The following is a 13,400-nucleotide window of genomic DNA, read 5'->3' on the forward strand; positions in this document are numbered from 1 at the left end:
TAACCCCATGATTCTGTATATTCATTCCTTCAGATCCTACATTCATGAATGAAATAAATACTCTTTTGTCAATCCAATGATCAAGTGATAGATTTTTGAACCTCAAATTCTGGATACCACATCCAGGTTATTTATAAATTCAACTAGTCACATATAAAAGAAGGTTTCATGAGAAAGAACATTCAATGATTTGTTAATCTCTCCTTTATTTCTCACTGCCACTGCTCAGGCACTTGACTTCAAATCTGGCCTTTATTTTCACTATTGTCATCGATTAAAATGATATTTACATTGCATAGAAAGTAAAAGAAGACTTTAGCATGAAATGCAACTCCAGTGAGAAGCATGGATCACTGACACTGAAACGTCATGTGTCTTAGTTGACCAGCCCCATGAACTCCATGAAAATTCTCAGCAGAAAGTGAGGAACTTATTGTCTTCATAGCAATGACAATTGGAGTTTGCTCCATGGCACTGGCATCTCTTTACATCTGGTGTCAGAGTTGGCATTACGCCCTCCTCACTTATGAGGGAGATATTTTGATCCCTGTTGCGCCAGTGTTCTTGTGGATGGTGGCCCTTGGCTCTTCGAGATTCAAAATTTGGCTCTTGTACTTCAATTGCCAGTCATCAACAATGTACTGGTGGTAAGGATCATTGGAATGTTCTTGTCTCTTGGATTTCACCGTGCTCACCAGGATGGCTACAATAATGAAGGAGAACATTCCGATCATCACCAGAAGGTACAAGATGACATAGTAGAAATTCTCAGCATCAACTTTGGCTTGCAGGGCCTCTTCCTCAGCAGTAGTGTTCCTTCGCCAATTGTCCATATAAGTAATAAAAATCCTTTTGAAGACATCTTCCAGTGTCTGTGTCAGATTGGATAGAGTACGCATAGTTCCCTCCTCCTGCAATTTAAATGAAAACATAGATCAACAAGTTTAAGAAAATGGATTCTTTCTGTACTTGGCTACTTTAAGACATGGCGAAGGGGCCATGCAAGGGTGGAAGTAGTGTTATTTCTTCTAAACCGGGCTGGTGATTGATTGTGCACATATTTTGTTATTCCTTAAACTTTTTATGTGCATTTTATATCTTTTTTACTTGCCTATATCTTATAATAAATTTAATGGAGGACATAAAACTATGTATGATGTGATGCCAACTTACATATGTAAATAAATGTATACATGCAGATGAAAATGGGAAAAAATAAATAGCTCAAAATGTTAATAGTAGGTGGCAAACTTAAATATATTTTTTCTTCTTTTTACTTTTCTTGTGTTTAGAATTTTCATCACCAATCTTGCATTATCTGTTTTTAAATAGATCAGTTGCCTCACAACAGCTAGCACAATGCCTTTTCCATAAATAGGCATTCGACAAGCATCAGTTGAATGACTGAGACAGTGACTCACATATGTTCTGTGTTTTTAGAGAATTATGGGGCAGAAGATTACAAGGGGCACTGACAGATTTGTTCCATCTTCCATGTCTAGGCAGTGCTTTACCCAAGTATCCCAAAGAGATGAGCATGTACATCTGCATTTGGAAGACATATTTTAGTTAAGTGATGCAATGAAACAACCTGAGAGATCATTCATATTTCTCAAGTCCAGTTCTCCTCTCCATGCTCACTGTCACTGTTCAGCACCAGTTCTCACTGGGTGACACAATGCAGACTAATACAACTCCCCCAAAACCACCTCCATGGGGTCACACCTGTCCCTCTCTGCTCTGCACAGTGCTCAATGTGCTCTTCTTAAGAGGGAAATGGGATCATATCATTCCCTTGCTTTTAAAATGATGCAATTCCTTTCTATTGTTCTTGAAATAAAATCCTAGTTCCTCAAAGGGGTTTGTTTGCCTGGTGTGGCCTGAGCCAGCCCCTGACCACCCTCTGCAATCACTCTAGTCTTACTGGTCTGCCTTTCTCCAAGTCAATCAATATTCTTCTGCTTCAGGACATTTGCACATTCTATTCCCTCCACCTGGAATACTTTTGCCCATTTCTTCCCTCTCCTACCTCCTCTCCCTTTTGGTCCCAGCTTAACTGTCATTCCTGAGACAACTCCCTGGCCCTGTTCTTAATCAGCTCACCCAGTGCCACAACCACTTTTCTGCAGTGCCATGTGATTTTTCTTCAAAGCACTTTTCTTGATATGTGGTGATTATTTGTATATATTGCTGGTGTGATTGTGTGTGTCTGGGTCTGTGTGTCTGTTGGTGTGTGCATATCCCTGTGTGTGATGGTGGATGGTTGGTCCTGCCTTTCCCACAGCTGTCATCACTATGAGGGCACGGCTCCGTAGCCCTTCCTTGGTATAGCCATTGCTGGCACAGAGCCTGACACTCTGCAGGCATGCAATGGAGGTTTGATGAATAAATTAATGTGCCAGGCACATGCTAGGCATGGAAATTCAGAGAGGATGAACACAAGAATTCTATCTGTGGATGTTTAGTGTAGTGAGAGAGATGCAAACAAGTGACAAAGCGAAGTGCAAAAAACCTAACAGGTACGAACACAGTGATTGGGGAGCTCAGAGAATGGAGCTGCAGGTGGTTCACAGATGGGGCGAGTTAACATGAGCAGGGCTGGAGGGAATGTAGGCAGGAAGTAAACCCATGGTGAGCAGGGACCTGCGGGTCCACCCAGTCAGAAACAGCCCAAACGACTGCACAGTGGCTCTGCCTAATACCCTTCCAAAAGCCACGTCCCCCTCTTTAATGTGTCTTTCCTTTCCTCCTATGAAAAGAAATATTTCAGATCTCTCCACCTGGGAAGGGAGCACAAATAAATTTCCAGGTCCTTCTCCCATAGAACATGCCTTCCCAACATTTCGCTCACTGAGAATTATCGTAATTAAGATAATAATTTTTTTCAATATGACATTTTAGATTCCATTATTCAAAGAGCTCTCAGGTCTTCCTCTGTCTCTCTCCCCTCCATGTAAAGCCTAGTGGGTCGGAAAGAGACTTAACAAATAGACAAGACTGTCCCAAAGTATGTGCCAAGCACATTTTCCAAGCAACATAACAGAAGTGTTTTTTAAAAAAATATAGGCCAATGTGGAAAAGAGTAGCTAAACTGGCTTTAATCCTACCCAAGACAGAACTTCACCACTGGCTCCTCAACCCTTGAAAAGACAAGATCTATTCCTCTGGGGGTAATTCATCAACCAAAGACCCTCCTCTCCTGCCCCTACCCCAAGCTATACAGGGACTAGTCTTACACGTGAGGAGGCAGGGTGACTTCACCTGCAAGTGTTCTCACCCTCTGTTTCTGCCACCCCTTCAAATCTTTGTCTCATAAGAAAAACTGATTTTGCCATATTTATATTCCCCCTGCTGCACCCTCCAGAGAGAATTCAGTTTCCTTTTGTAAAGCCAAAGTGAAAAAGGTGGGACCTAGGGACAACTAAGAACGGACAGGGGGGCTAAGTGTACCAAATAAAGGGCTGGTGGTGGGGTGCACAAAACTTACAGGGATGGATCATGAGGGAGGTGTGGGGTGGTCAAGGGTCCTGAGCACCTGGGGAGTCAGAGAAAACTGGGACGAGGTGGAGGGAGAACCTCTTCTGAGCAGAGAATTAGATCCCCATAGGGTTCTTCCTGAGCTGCTGTCAAGACTGGAATAATTCTAGTTATGCTTGCTTGTTGGATAGCACTTCTTTGAAGCACCTCCAGTACGCACTGGGCCCCGTGGGCCCTGCCTTGTACCTGGGTTCCCGCAGAGAGGCGTTGGCACTGTAGGTTCCTAAGGGCTTTGAGCGTCTCTGCCCACCCACCTCCTATCTTATCTCCTCCAAGGGCTGTGCCACTGAGCTTGGGACTCTACCAGTCATCCCTCTGAGCAGAGGAAGTGAAGGTTCCCACATTACATGGGGAGGGCAGTCGAATAGGCCACACTCACTGCCAACCATGTTCTGCAAATGTTTTTGACAAAGCAACTCCACCCTCTGTGAAAAATCCAGGCTGGTGCCCAACACAGAAGCTGTGCTTGGTTGGTACCCTCTTGTCCTTTCAGGGCTCCGAGGGAATGGGGACATAGGAGAAGCATGTTTTGATCTTAGCAAGGCCACCCAGGGAAGCCTCAGGTTCCACAGCTGAAATAGGTTCCATAGCTGGCACCTTAAGTTAAGTGCTGAGCGAGAGGGAAAATGGAACCCAAAGCTGGGAGAAGAGACCCTCGTCTTCAAAATGGGCTTCCCCAAGCTGCCATGAAGGAGGAGGAAGAAATACAGTTCCACATGACAGAGGAGCCTAGCATCCCCAAACTCACACGCAGACATAGTGGAGGGCTCTTGCTGCTCATGGTCCTCACCCCCATCTGGGTTGGCCATCTCTGTCTGTGCTTTTGTGCATTGCCAAGTTTGCTCGCTTGAATCACCCATTCACTGTGTGCTCATGCATGTGAGTCTCAAACCACCCTAGGCATCAAGATTATTATCTCCATTTTACAAACAAGAAAACATGTTCAGAGAGTTTAAGTGACTGAATCGTAATTACACGAGAGCCTGAGCTGCCGGAGGACAGGGTGGTTTCATTCATTCATCTCTGAATCCCAGAGCCCCACGCTGTGGCGGGCGCAGAACAGGTCTTGGCTAAATGTTTGGTGAATTGACATTCCTCTTTGTTTTAACCTCTTCACTCTTTTACTTTCATCTTTACTAAATGTTTGGTTAATAGACATTCCTCTCCTGTGTACTGTGGAATTTCACTGGAAACTACCAGAACTGTGACTCAGCTTATTTGCGGGGGAGAGTAGGGAGTTTCACAGATCCCTTGAAAAAGGAAATCAAAGAATTTGATTTGATTTTCCCCTTGAAAAAGGAAATTAAACAATTTGATTAAATTTTCCCCCAGAAACGTGTACATATGCACATACAGAGCTCTACATTCAATTTCGGGGGACTCCTGGGCCCCTATGGCCCAACCAAGAATCTCTGCAAGGAAGTATCTTGGAGATGAGGGGTTCCAGTGCCAGATTCCACTGGAGTTGGGGGGGCTTGTTTCCAGTTGTGGGCATAGCTGAGTTCACCAACCTGTTACATCTAATACTGATTATTTGTTCAGCCCTTGTAACTTGGATAAAGGCCCACAGCAAAGCAGATCAGGAAATGCTTTTTGATGAAACTTACTCATAAAGTGAAAGGGGCCTATGGGGGTTAAGTACCTAAGTGCTGACTCTGGCCAGGCTGAAGAAGTCAAGTCTACAAGGGATTCACTTGTTGAACACAATTGCATGAGACATGGCTGATCAGTCCATTGTCTGTTCCATAACCACAGGAAAAAGCAAATCACAGTGTGTGAAAGCAATTTCATTGATGGACATTAGGCTAAAACATATTCATAGATTTCAATTTATGATACCCAGAATACTGGCTAACTTATAGAAATTGACCATATTTGGTACACATGCTTTTTCCCTCCCCTAAGTAGAATATGGTTCAACCAAATATATGTGGACCTATACTTTCAGGCATTTTCAATAAATAGTCCTTGCTCAAAAAACAGGATGGGCCCCTAGAGATTATTTAGGCTGGTTTGTCATTTAGCAGGTGGAGTAACTATAGCCCACAGAGCTTAAATCACCAGCCCAAGGTCACAGAACTTGTATGTTGGCCACAGTGCTGGGACTAGAAACCCAAGGGCCTCCGGCTGGCGCCCAACACCCCTCTGTCCTAGCAGAGGTCACACATGCCAATAACTCTCTGCTCCCATCACCTGTGGCTGGTCAGCTCAGGCAAAAGAAACAAGCAAGGAGGTTTGAGCTCCCACACATTGATCAGTTGTGCCCTATCTTCAGGACACAGAATGATCCCCTAATTCCAGCCATGCCTGTCACAGTGTGTGTAATTTATGACAAAGCCAATCTGGACAAGATTAGAAAAGTAATGCCCTCTTGATCACCAAGCCCAAAGTTCTCTTTTCTCGCACCACCTGGGCTTACAAAAGACAGCAAAGTGTTTCAGGTCTATATCAAGAATAGAAGAAGGTATGATTATCTACCATGAAGTTTCTATAAGAAATTTTCCAAATTTTCACCCGAAAGCAATTATGGAAGAAATGAGTAATCAAAACACTATAGAAGGAAAAGAGGAAGGAGAAAGGGAGGAGAAGGAGAAGAAACAGGGAGAGGAAAGGAAGGAGGGAAGAAAAAAGGAAGGAAGGAAGGAAGGGAGGAAGGAGGAAAAGAGGAAGGGAGGAAAGTCTGTTTATACCAGGAAAATCATTCTTTCATCATTTTCTGGAAAAGGAAAATAGATGGTTTCTCACTTAATTCCTCAAAAAACAAAGAATTTGCAATGGAAGCTTACCTAGGCAGTGTGTGAGCAGTATTAAATCCCTTGCTACAAAGCCAGGCTGTTTGGAAGCTTCTTCAGGATTGTGCATAAATCTCAGCCAGCTGGGCACCCCAGCTTCCAGCCAGCCAAGCCCTTGCTAGCTGCAGTCTGTGATCTGAGGCTTTTATGAAGGCGCATGTATAATCTAATCTTCTGTGGGAAGTCAAATACTGACTGGCAGTTGGGAATTAACCTTGGTGCTGGTGGGGTGTGCCTGCTTGGAGTCTGGCACTGGGGAGAGGTGGTACAAATTCCCTCTTCAGGCCCCATGATGCCAACTCCAGCCAGAACAGTGCCTGGGCACAGTGAGCTCCCCTCCCCTAGGAGGAGTCCCAGTGGGAAGCTCTGTTCTCCACAACTTGTGCAGTGGGAAAGCGTCCCAGAGGGATGAGATGAACATGGCCATCTGGTTGGTGCGGGTTGTGGAGGAGACCAATATGATTCCAGGCAAGCGCCCCTGCTCTGACCACCTCCTCCTAAGTGTAATTCTGTTTAAATACTCCTCTCTGGGACAATTTCTAAACATCATCATCTTGTAAAACAGAAACTGGCCACAGAAAAGGTACTACAGGCAGGAGATGAAGCAAGTCCCGCAAAGTATGTAGAGACCTCAGAAGAGCTAAACAACCTCTTCACCAAAGATGCTTTTCTGCCAGAATGGATGTCCTTAGACTCGGACAGAGTGGAGCTTAATAAAAGCTAACATCTAAGAGCATTTCCATGCGCCAGGTCCTTCTTAAATGCTTTTTTGTATTAGCCTCACGCAATTGTTATCACAACCAAGTGAGGAGGTGTCACCTTCACAGCTGAGGAGTTCAGGCACAGAGAGGGCAAGAGGTCAGGGTGACATAGAGGTAGAGACAGGACTTGAATCCAGTCCTAAATGGCAGCTGAAGTTACACTCCACCTGAATTGCCTGAGGGCATAGGGCTGGCCATTATTCTGTAATGTAGTTAACATAGTGGGGTGATCTAAAGAAATACAAGGATCTCTGTAACTCCACACCAGCTTCTTATGACACCATCTGTCCTCCTAGATTGTCTTCACAGAGCGGTACAAGGCAAACCTCACCAGAGAGAATTTCATAGTCAATTGGGCTGAAAGTGCCTCCACAGAAACAGATGTTCAGAGGACTACCTGGGAAATTCCACTGTGACGGCTGCACCACCTGCTGGTGGAAACAGGGAACAGAGACCTACTACATTAACTACTGTAATTTGAGATAATTTTATATCTTAGCCATCTTCATCCTGCCACCCGGTGTACTTCAAACCACATTGCTCAGGGCACCATTTAATGAGAAAAATCCAGTTGTAAAACAGTTTACCTTACTTTACACCACCACATTACAGAATCACTGCCAGCCCTATGCTTTCAAGGGGCTTGGGTGGGGTGTAACTTATGCAGCTGCCATTCAGGATTGGATTCAAATCCTGACTCTACCTCTAAGTCATCCTAAAGCTACTCAGGCTCTTTAACTTCAAGTCTTGAATTCTGCTAGTGCAGAGGGTAGGAGAATCCAAACCGTGCACGTCTGCGCTGTGGTAATTAGAGGCTGAATTGGAGGAAATACATCACAGAGGCTAAGTGCTTAGCTCTGGAGGCTGACAAACCAGGTGAGCTGATCACTTAGTGGGATCTTTGGATTCTTCCTCTGTAGGATGGAGAGAATACAAGTTCTTACCTCATTGGGTCATCATAAAAATTGACTGAGATAATGGATATAAAGCACTTATTACAGAACCCAACACACAGTCAGATAGTAAGTGCCCTATATATATTAGCTTCTGCTACTCTTTTTAAGAGAAATAAGCAAGAGGACCTGGAAGTGAGGAGCAGAGCTTGACTAGACCTCACCTGGGAAAAGAATGTGTCACCACTGCCTGAAGAGATAACACAATTCAGAAAATCAGGATGAGAAGGACCTGAGGAAATGGGTGCAGAAGCAGAGCATAAAAATGACCCAAGTATCAGAGGCTGGAGAAGAAAATGGAAGGGGGCAGAGAGGTTTCATGTATCCCTCTGACAGGCGTCAGCCCCCTCAACCTTTGCAAAAGGCTCTCAATAGATTCACTCTGCATCATCTCAACAGGAGAGTGAGCAAAATGGTATTTTTCCAGAAAGCAAGGTATGGAAAAGCAAATGTTCTCATGGAAAAATCAAACCACAGCCACATCTTTACAGAGCTCCTCTGCCTACATATGGCATGTGTTTTTAAGACCTAGGGAATTGAGTCTGCTTTTGGATTTAAAATTGGATGTTATTCCGTCTGACATCCAGCTCTAAAAAAACCAAAATTCCTTCAAAAGAGAAAAGCAGTGGGGGACTGTTTAGAATTGAGTCTGCCCTTCAAGCTACCAGCACCGTTCTCAGGCCCACTATGGCTACAAACCAGCAGGCTAACAGCACTCCTTAAGTAGAACGGAACTGCTAACAACCAATAATGGGGAACGCAGAAAGATGGTAATTATGTTTGGAGAATTTCAAATCAGTTAGTGCCTCTCTGCCTCAAGCCAATCCTGCTGAGAGATATCCTGCATAGGCTCTACCTACTGACCTCCTGTTATGGCACAGAGCTCTTCTGCCACATCCTCTCCCCTGCCCCACACCTCCCAGTATAGTTACATCCCACTTTAGGGTTAAATTCAACCTCAGAGTTTGCATTTCTCTGATGATCAAAATATTGTCCTTTGATGACCCAAGGAGTGAGCAGTAGTTAGATTTCTCCTATACAAGTTTCTGGCTCTCATGGAGTTAATAATTATTTCATTTTTTTCACTTTTGCTTAGCTACCTTTGAATCTCTTTCTTTACCCTTCATTGAATCAACATCATTAGTCTTTAGGGATATAAGATAAGATACCAGTCATAAATAAGTCATAAATAAGATACCAGTGCGTACCTACTAGAATGGCTAAATTTAAAAAACTGACAACACCAAGTGTGAGTGAGAATGTGGAGTAATTGCAACTTTCATACATTGCTGGTGGGAAGAAGGCAAAATGGTACAACCACTTGGAAACAGTTTGGCAGTTTCTTAGAAAGTTATGTTGCCCCCAAAATCCCACTTCTATGTATTTACCTAAGATAAAGAAAAAAGTATGTCCACACACAGACTTACACATGAATGTTCATGGCATCTTTATTCATAATAGCTAAATACTGGGAATAACCCAAACACCCTTCAAGTGATAAATGGATAAACAAATTGTGGTGTATCTATAGAATGGAATGTTGCTCAAGAATAAAAAGGAGCAAACCAATGACACATGCAACAACATGGATGAATCTCAAAAGCATTATCTGAGCAAAAGAAGTCAGACACAAAAGAGGTTGTACTGTATGATCCATTTCTAGAAATTCCAAAAATGGCAAAGTAACCCTTAAATGAAAGAAAAAAGATCTGTTGTTTCCTGGGACCAGATAAGATTCTTGAGTGGCTGAATTGTTCTACATCTTGATTATTGTGGTGGTTGCCTGGGTGTATACACCCGTCAAGACTCATCAAACAGCGCACTTATAATGGACACATGTAATTTATGCAACTTCATGTAAAATATACCACAATAAAGTTGCTTTATTAAAAATGCATGTTTATGCAGGTGACTTGTCAGCCTACATCTCCAGCCCATTCCTCTCACCTTCAGACTCAAATGTGCAAATGCTTATCTGACATTTCTACTTGGATGTCCAATGGGAAAATCAACCTCAAAGGTCCAAACAGAACTCTTAACTCTCCCACCTGATCTGCTCCTCCCTATGCTCCATCACAGCAAAGTAGCCCCCCTACCCTCTCAGTTCCTCCAGCCAAAAGCCTAACAATTACCATTGATTCTTTCTTTTACTCACCTCCCACATCTCATCCATTAGCAAATAATGTCAACTGCCTCCCATCAAAGAAAATCTGTCTGAACTTGAGCATGGGTATATGACTTTGGCAGACACTGAACCTACCAGAACATTAGCAACTATCCCAACTTCTTTCAAATCTGTGCCTGAGCTTTTGTGCTGTAAATGAGAATACAGCCAATTGCAAAGAAGAGTTGCAATCCATCTCATGAGCCAACCAGACACCTGTCCTAAGTAGCATGCCCTTTTTTGTTGTTGTGCTTCTCACTGTTGCCCTAAACCTGGTTTTTCCCATTTCTGCACAGGCAGGCCCTTTGAACTTCTCTGCTTTGCCTGGAAAGCAGTACATTCAGCTTTATTTTTACAGCTCTAGTGGTTTTATGTTTTGATTTGACACCTCAAAACACATCCCAGCTCAGCCTATTGTCTTCAAACCACCCTCAACTCAAGGCTGGACTGTGACATGACTTGTTCACTGCCTTCAGCTTTACACTTTTGTCCCCATTCATCCACTTCTAAGAGCAACCAGTATGATCTTTTAGAACATAAACCAGAATGTGTTATTCCCCTGTATAAACTTTCCACTCGTTTCCTAACACCTTCAGAATTAAATCCAGAATCCTTGTGCAGCCTGTAGAGGAGGCCACAGACTGGGCCATAGACCGGGCCATAGACCAGTCCATAGACAGGGCCATAGACAGGGCCATAGACCTGTCCATAGACAGGGCCATAGAACAGGCCACAGACAAGGCCATAGAATGGGCCAGAGAGTACCCAGCCACTGCTGCCCTCTCTGACCTCATCCTCCCCTTGTAGCCTGATCTTGCCTCCCTGCCTTCTCATTTCTGCATAGCATCTATATTCATTTCCTGTTGTTGCTGTAACAAAGTACCACAAAACTAGAGGATTAAAACAACAAATTTATTAGCTTAGTCTTCTGGAGGTCAGAAGTCCATAGACAGGACCACAGTCTTAGACAAAGTGGGTGTCCCTGGGCTAATTCCAGGTGTTAGCAAGCCTGGTTCCTTCAGAGACGGGTGAGAACCTGCTGCCTTACCTACCCCAGCCTCTAGAGGCCGACCCATTCCAGGGTTCACCACCCCTTCCTCGCAGCCCCGACCTCTGCTCCCACCAGCACACCTCTTACTAACTCTGATCCTCCTGCCGTCCTCTTACAGAGCCTTTTGTGATTGTACTTGGCCTGCCCAGAGAATCCAGGATTGCCTTCATGTCTTGAGAATATTAATTTAATCACAACTGCAAAATCTTTTTTACCATATAAGGTAGTATAGTCACAGGTTCTAGGGATAGGATGGGGACATCTTGGAGGGGCTGTAAGTCAGCCTGCCTCAGTATCTTTGCACCAGCTATTCCCTCTGTATGGAATGCTCTTTCTGCAGATCTCAGAACAGGCCACTTCTTTATTTCAAATGACATCTCAGACAGGAACATTTCCTGCCCTTCCAATCTGTAATACTGACACGCACCCAGTCACCAGCTACCCTGTTTTATTTCCCTCATAGCATATTTTATTGTTTAAATTGTCCAGGGCTGTCATATACTGTTGCATAGACAGGGCAATGCACAACCTGGGGATGCCATTCACTTAGACTAGCCTGTGAATGTAGTCTGGGCACAGCCTACTCCACTATACATGGCATGTTTGAATTCAGAGATTATCTTGTTTTATTGTTTGTTATTTTCTTTTCTATCTCTAACTAGAACTTGAGCTCCATGACAGTATGAACTTTGCATTGCTCTTTCTAAGTCTGGTTGAACAAAAGCTCTCAATTCTTCCAAAACTCTAGGAAAAGTGACAAGTCTAGATTCCAGTTTTCATGAAATCAACAACCCTATGTATTTATAAGATAATTCTCCCAATCAAAAAGATGCTTGGAAAAGAAAACCTCCACCATTTCAAAACCATTAACAGTACATGGACTTTTGAAATGGGGCTCATAAAACAGGACATTTTCCTGGATGGTCTTAGCACACACATAATAGTTTTGTGCAAAGCTGGGGCTGGCTGTGCTGAGAAACACTGGTGGTTTCACACCCCTGCACATTGAGCTTCTCATCTGTCCATGCCCACCTTCAGAATATTAGAAGACATGACAATGGTTCTGAAAGGGATGACAGCATTCAACTTAAGCGTTTACTCAATGTTTCTTCTTCTTAAATGACAGACAAACTTGGCCATTTCCAATAAATACAGCCTCACCAAGGACTCTCCAAACATGGGGCTTCTTTTATTTAGCAATGAAGAAAGCAACCTTGCAGAATGCTTTCAAGATGCCTTTTTTGAGGGAGCAAACAGAGCTTTGTTAACTGTCAGAGGGAGCATTCACCCAAGGTCTCCCCCAGCTCTGCTGGCCTCATGCTTCTGGAATGACAGTCATACCACCACGAAGCAGCAGGCCTGTGTTGTAATGTAAAGTCAGAAGACACCTTGGCTTCATTGATGTCACTCAACTTCAGTGAGGCCCAAAGTCCACAAAGACAGGTATCATGGACATAATGGCAGGTCTTGTCTTTAGTTTCTGTTGGTGGAAAATGAAGCAGCATTTTGCTCATGAGGGTGGCATGTCCCCCGGAGTCTCCAGCAGCATTTTTCCCTGGAGCATTTTATCTGGAGTGAAAATGATACCTTACCATTACACTAAGGTTATTTTATAAAGATGATTTTCAAAAAGATAATCAACACAAACAAAAAAGAATCCCAGCACTTGGGCCATAGGTGTGTGGGGATTAAAACTGGATGGCAAAGATGGTGGCATGAGTAGGGCAGCGGAATTCTCCTCCCAAATTCATATATATTTGTGAAAATATGACAAATACAACTATGCCTAAAAGAGAGACCAGAAGATACAGTACAACAGCCAGGCTACACCTACATCTGAGAGAACTCAGCATCTCAGGAAGGCGGTAAGATACAAGCAGTGACCCAGCAGGACCCGAGCACTCCCCCCATCCCACTGGTGGGAGGAAAGGAGTCGGAACCAGGAGGGAGTGGAAGCTCAGAACAGCTAAATAGCCAGCCCTAGCCATCCACACCAGGAGCACAGACACATATTGCACAGTGTGCTGGATATTAGAGAAATGGAAAAGTAAAATCTGCAAGCTAGTCCCCACAGCTGGCTCCCCTGGGACAAAAGAAAAGTGGGTGCTTTTTGAAACTCTTAAAAGGACAGGGGCTTCACAG

At 43.8% G+C, this 13,400-nt stretch overlaps 1 protein-coding gene across 4 annotated transcripts in view; it reads right to left on the reverse strand.

The window, feature by feature from the left end:
* Positions 1-189: 189 nt before the first annotated feature.
* Positions 190-13,400, reverse strand: part of KCNE2 (potassium voltage-gated channel subfamily E regulatory subunit 2) — a 180,395-nt gene continuing 167,184 nt past the window's right edge. For 3 of the 4 annotated variants that reach the window (XM_073231399.1, XM_073231398.1, XM_017653470.3), the window contains exon 2: positions 190-911. In XM_073231399.1, coding sequence (XP_073087500.1) covers positions 525-899 — 375 coding nt within the window. In that variant the 5' untranslated portion in view covers positions 900-911 and the 3' untranslated portion in view covers positions 190-524. Of the gene's footprint in view, positions 912-6,323; positions 6,457-13,400 lie in introns of those variants that run through there. The other variant, XM_037014616.2, reaches the window with a different exon arrangement.

This window comes from Manis javanica, chromosome 3 (genome assembly GCF_040802235.1).
Source record: "Manis javanica isolate MJ-LG chromosome 3, MJ_LKY, whole genome shotgun sequence".
NCBI classification, from domain to species: Eukaryota; Metazoa; Chordata; class Mammalia; order Pholidota; family Manidae; genus Manis; species Manis javanica.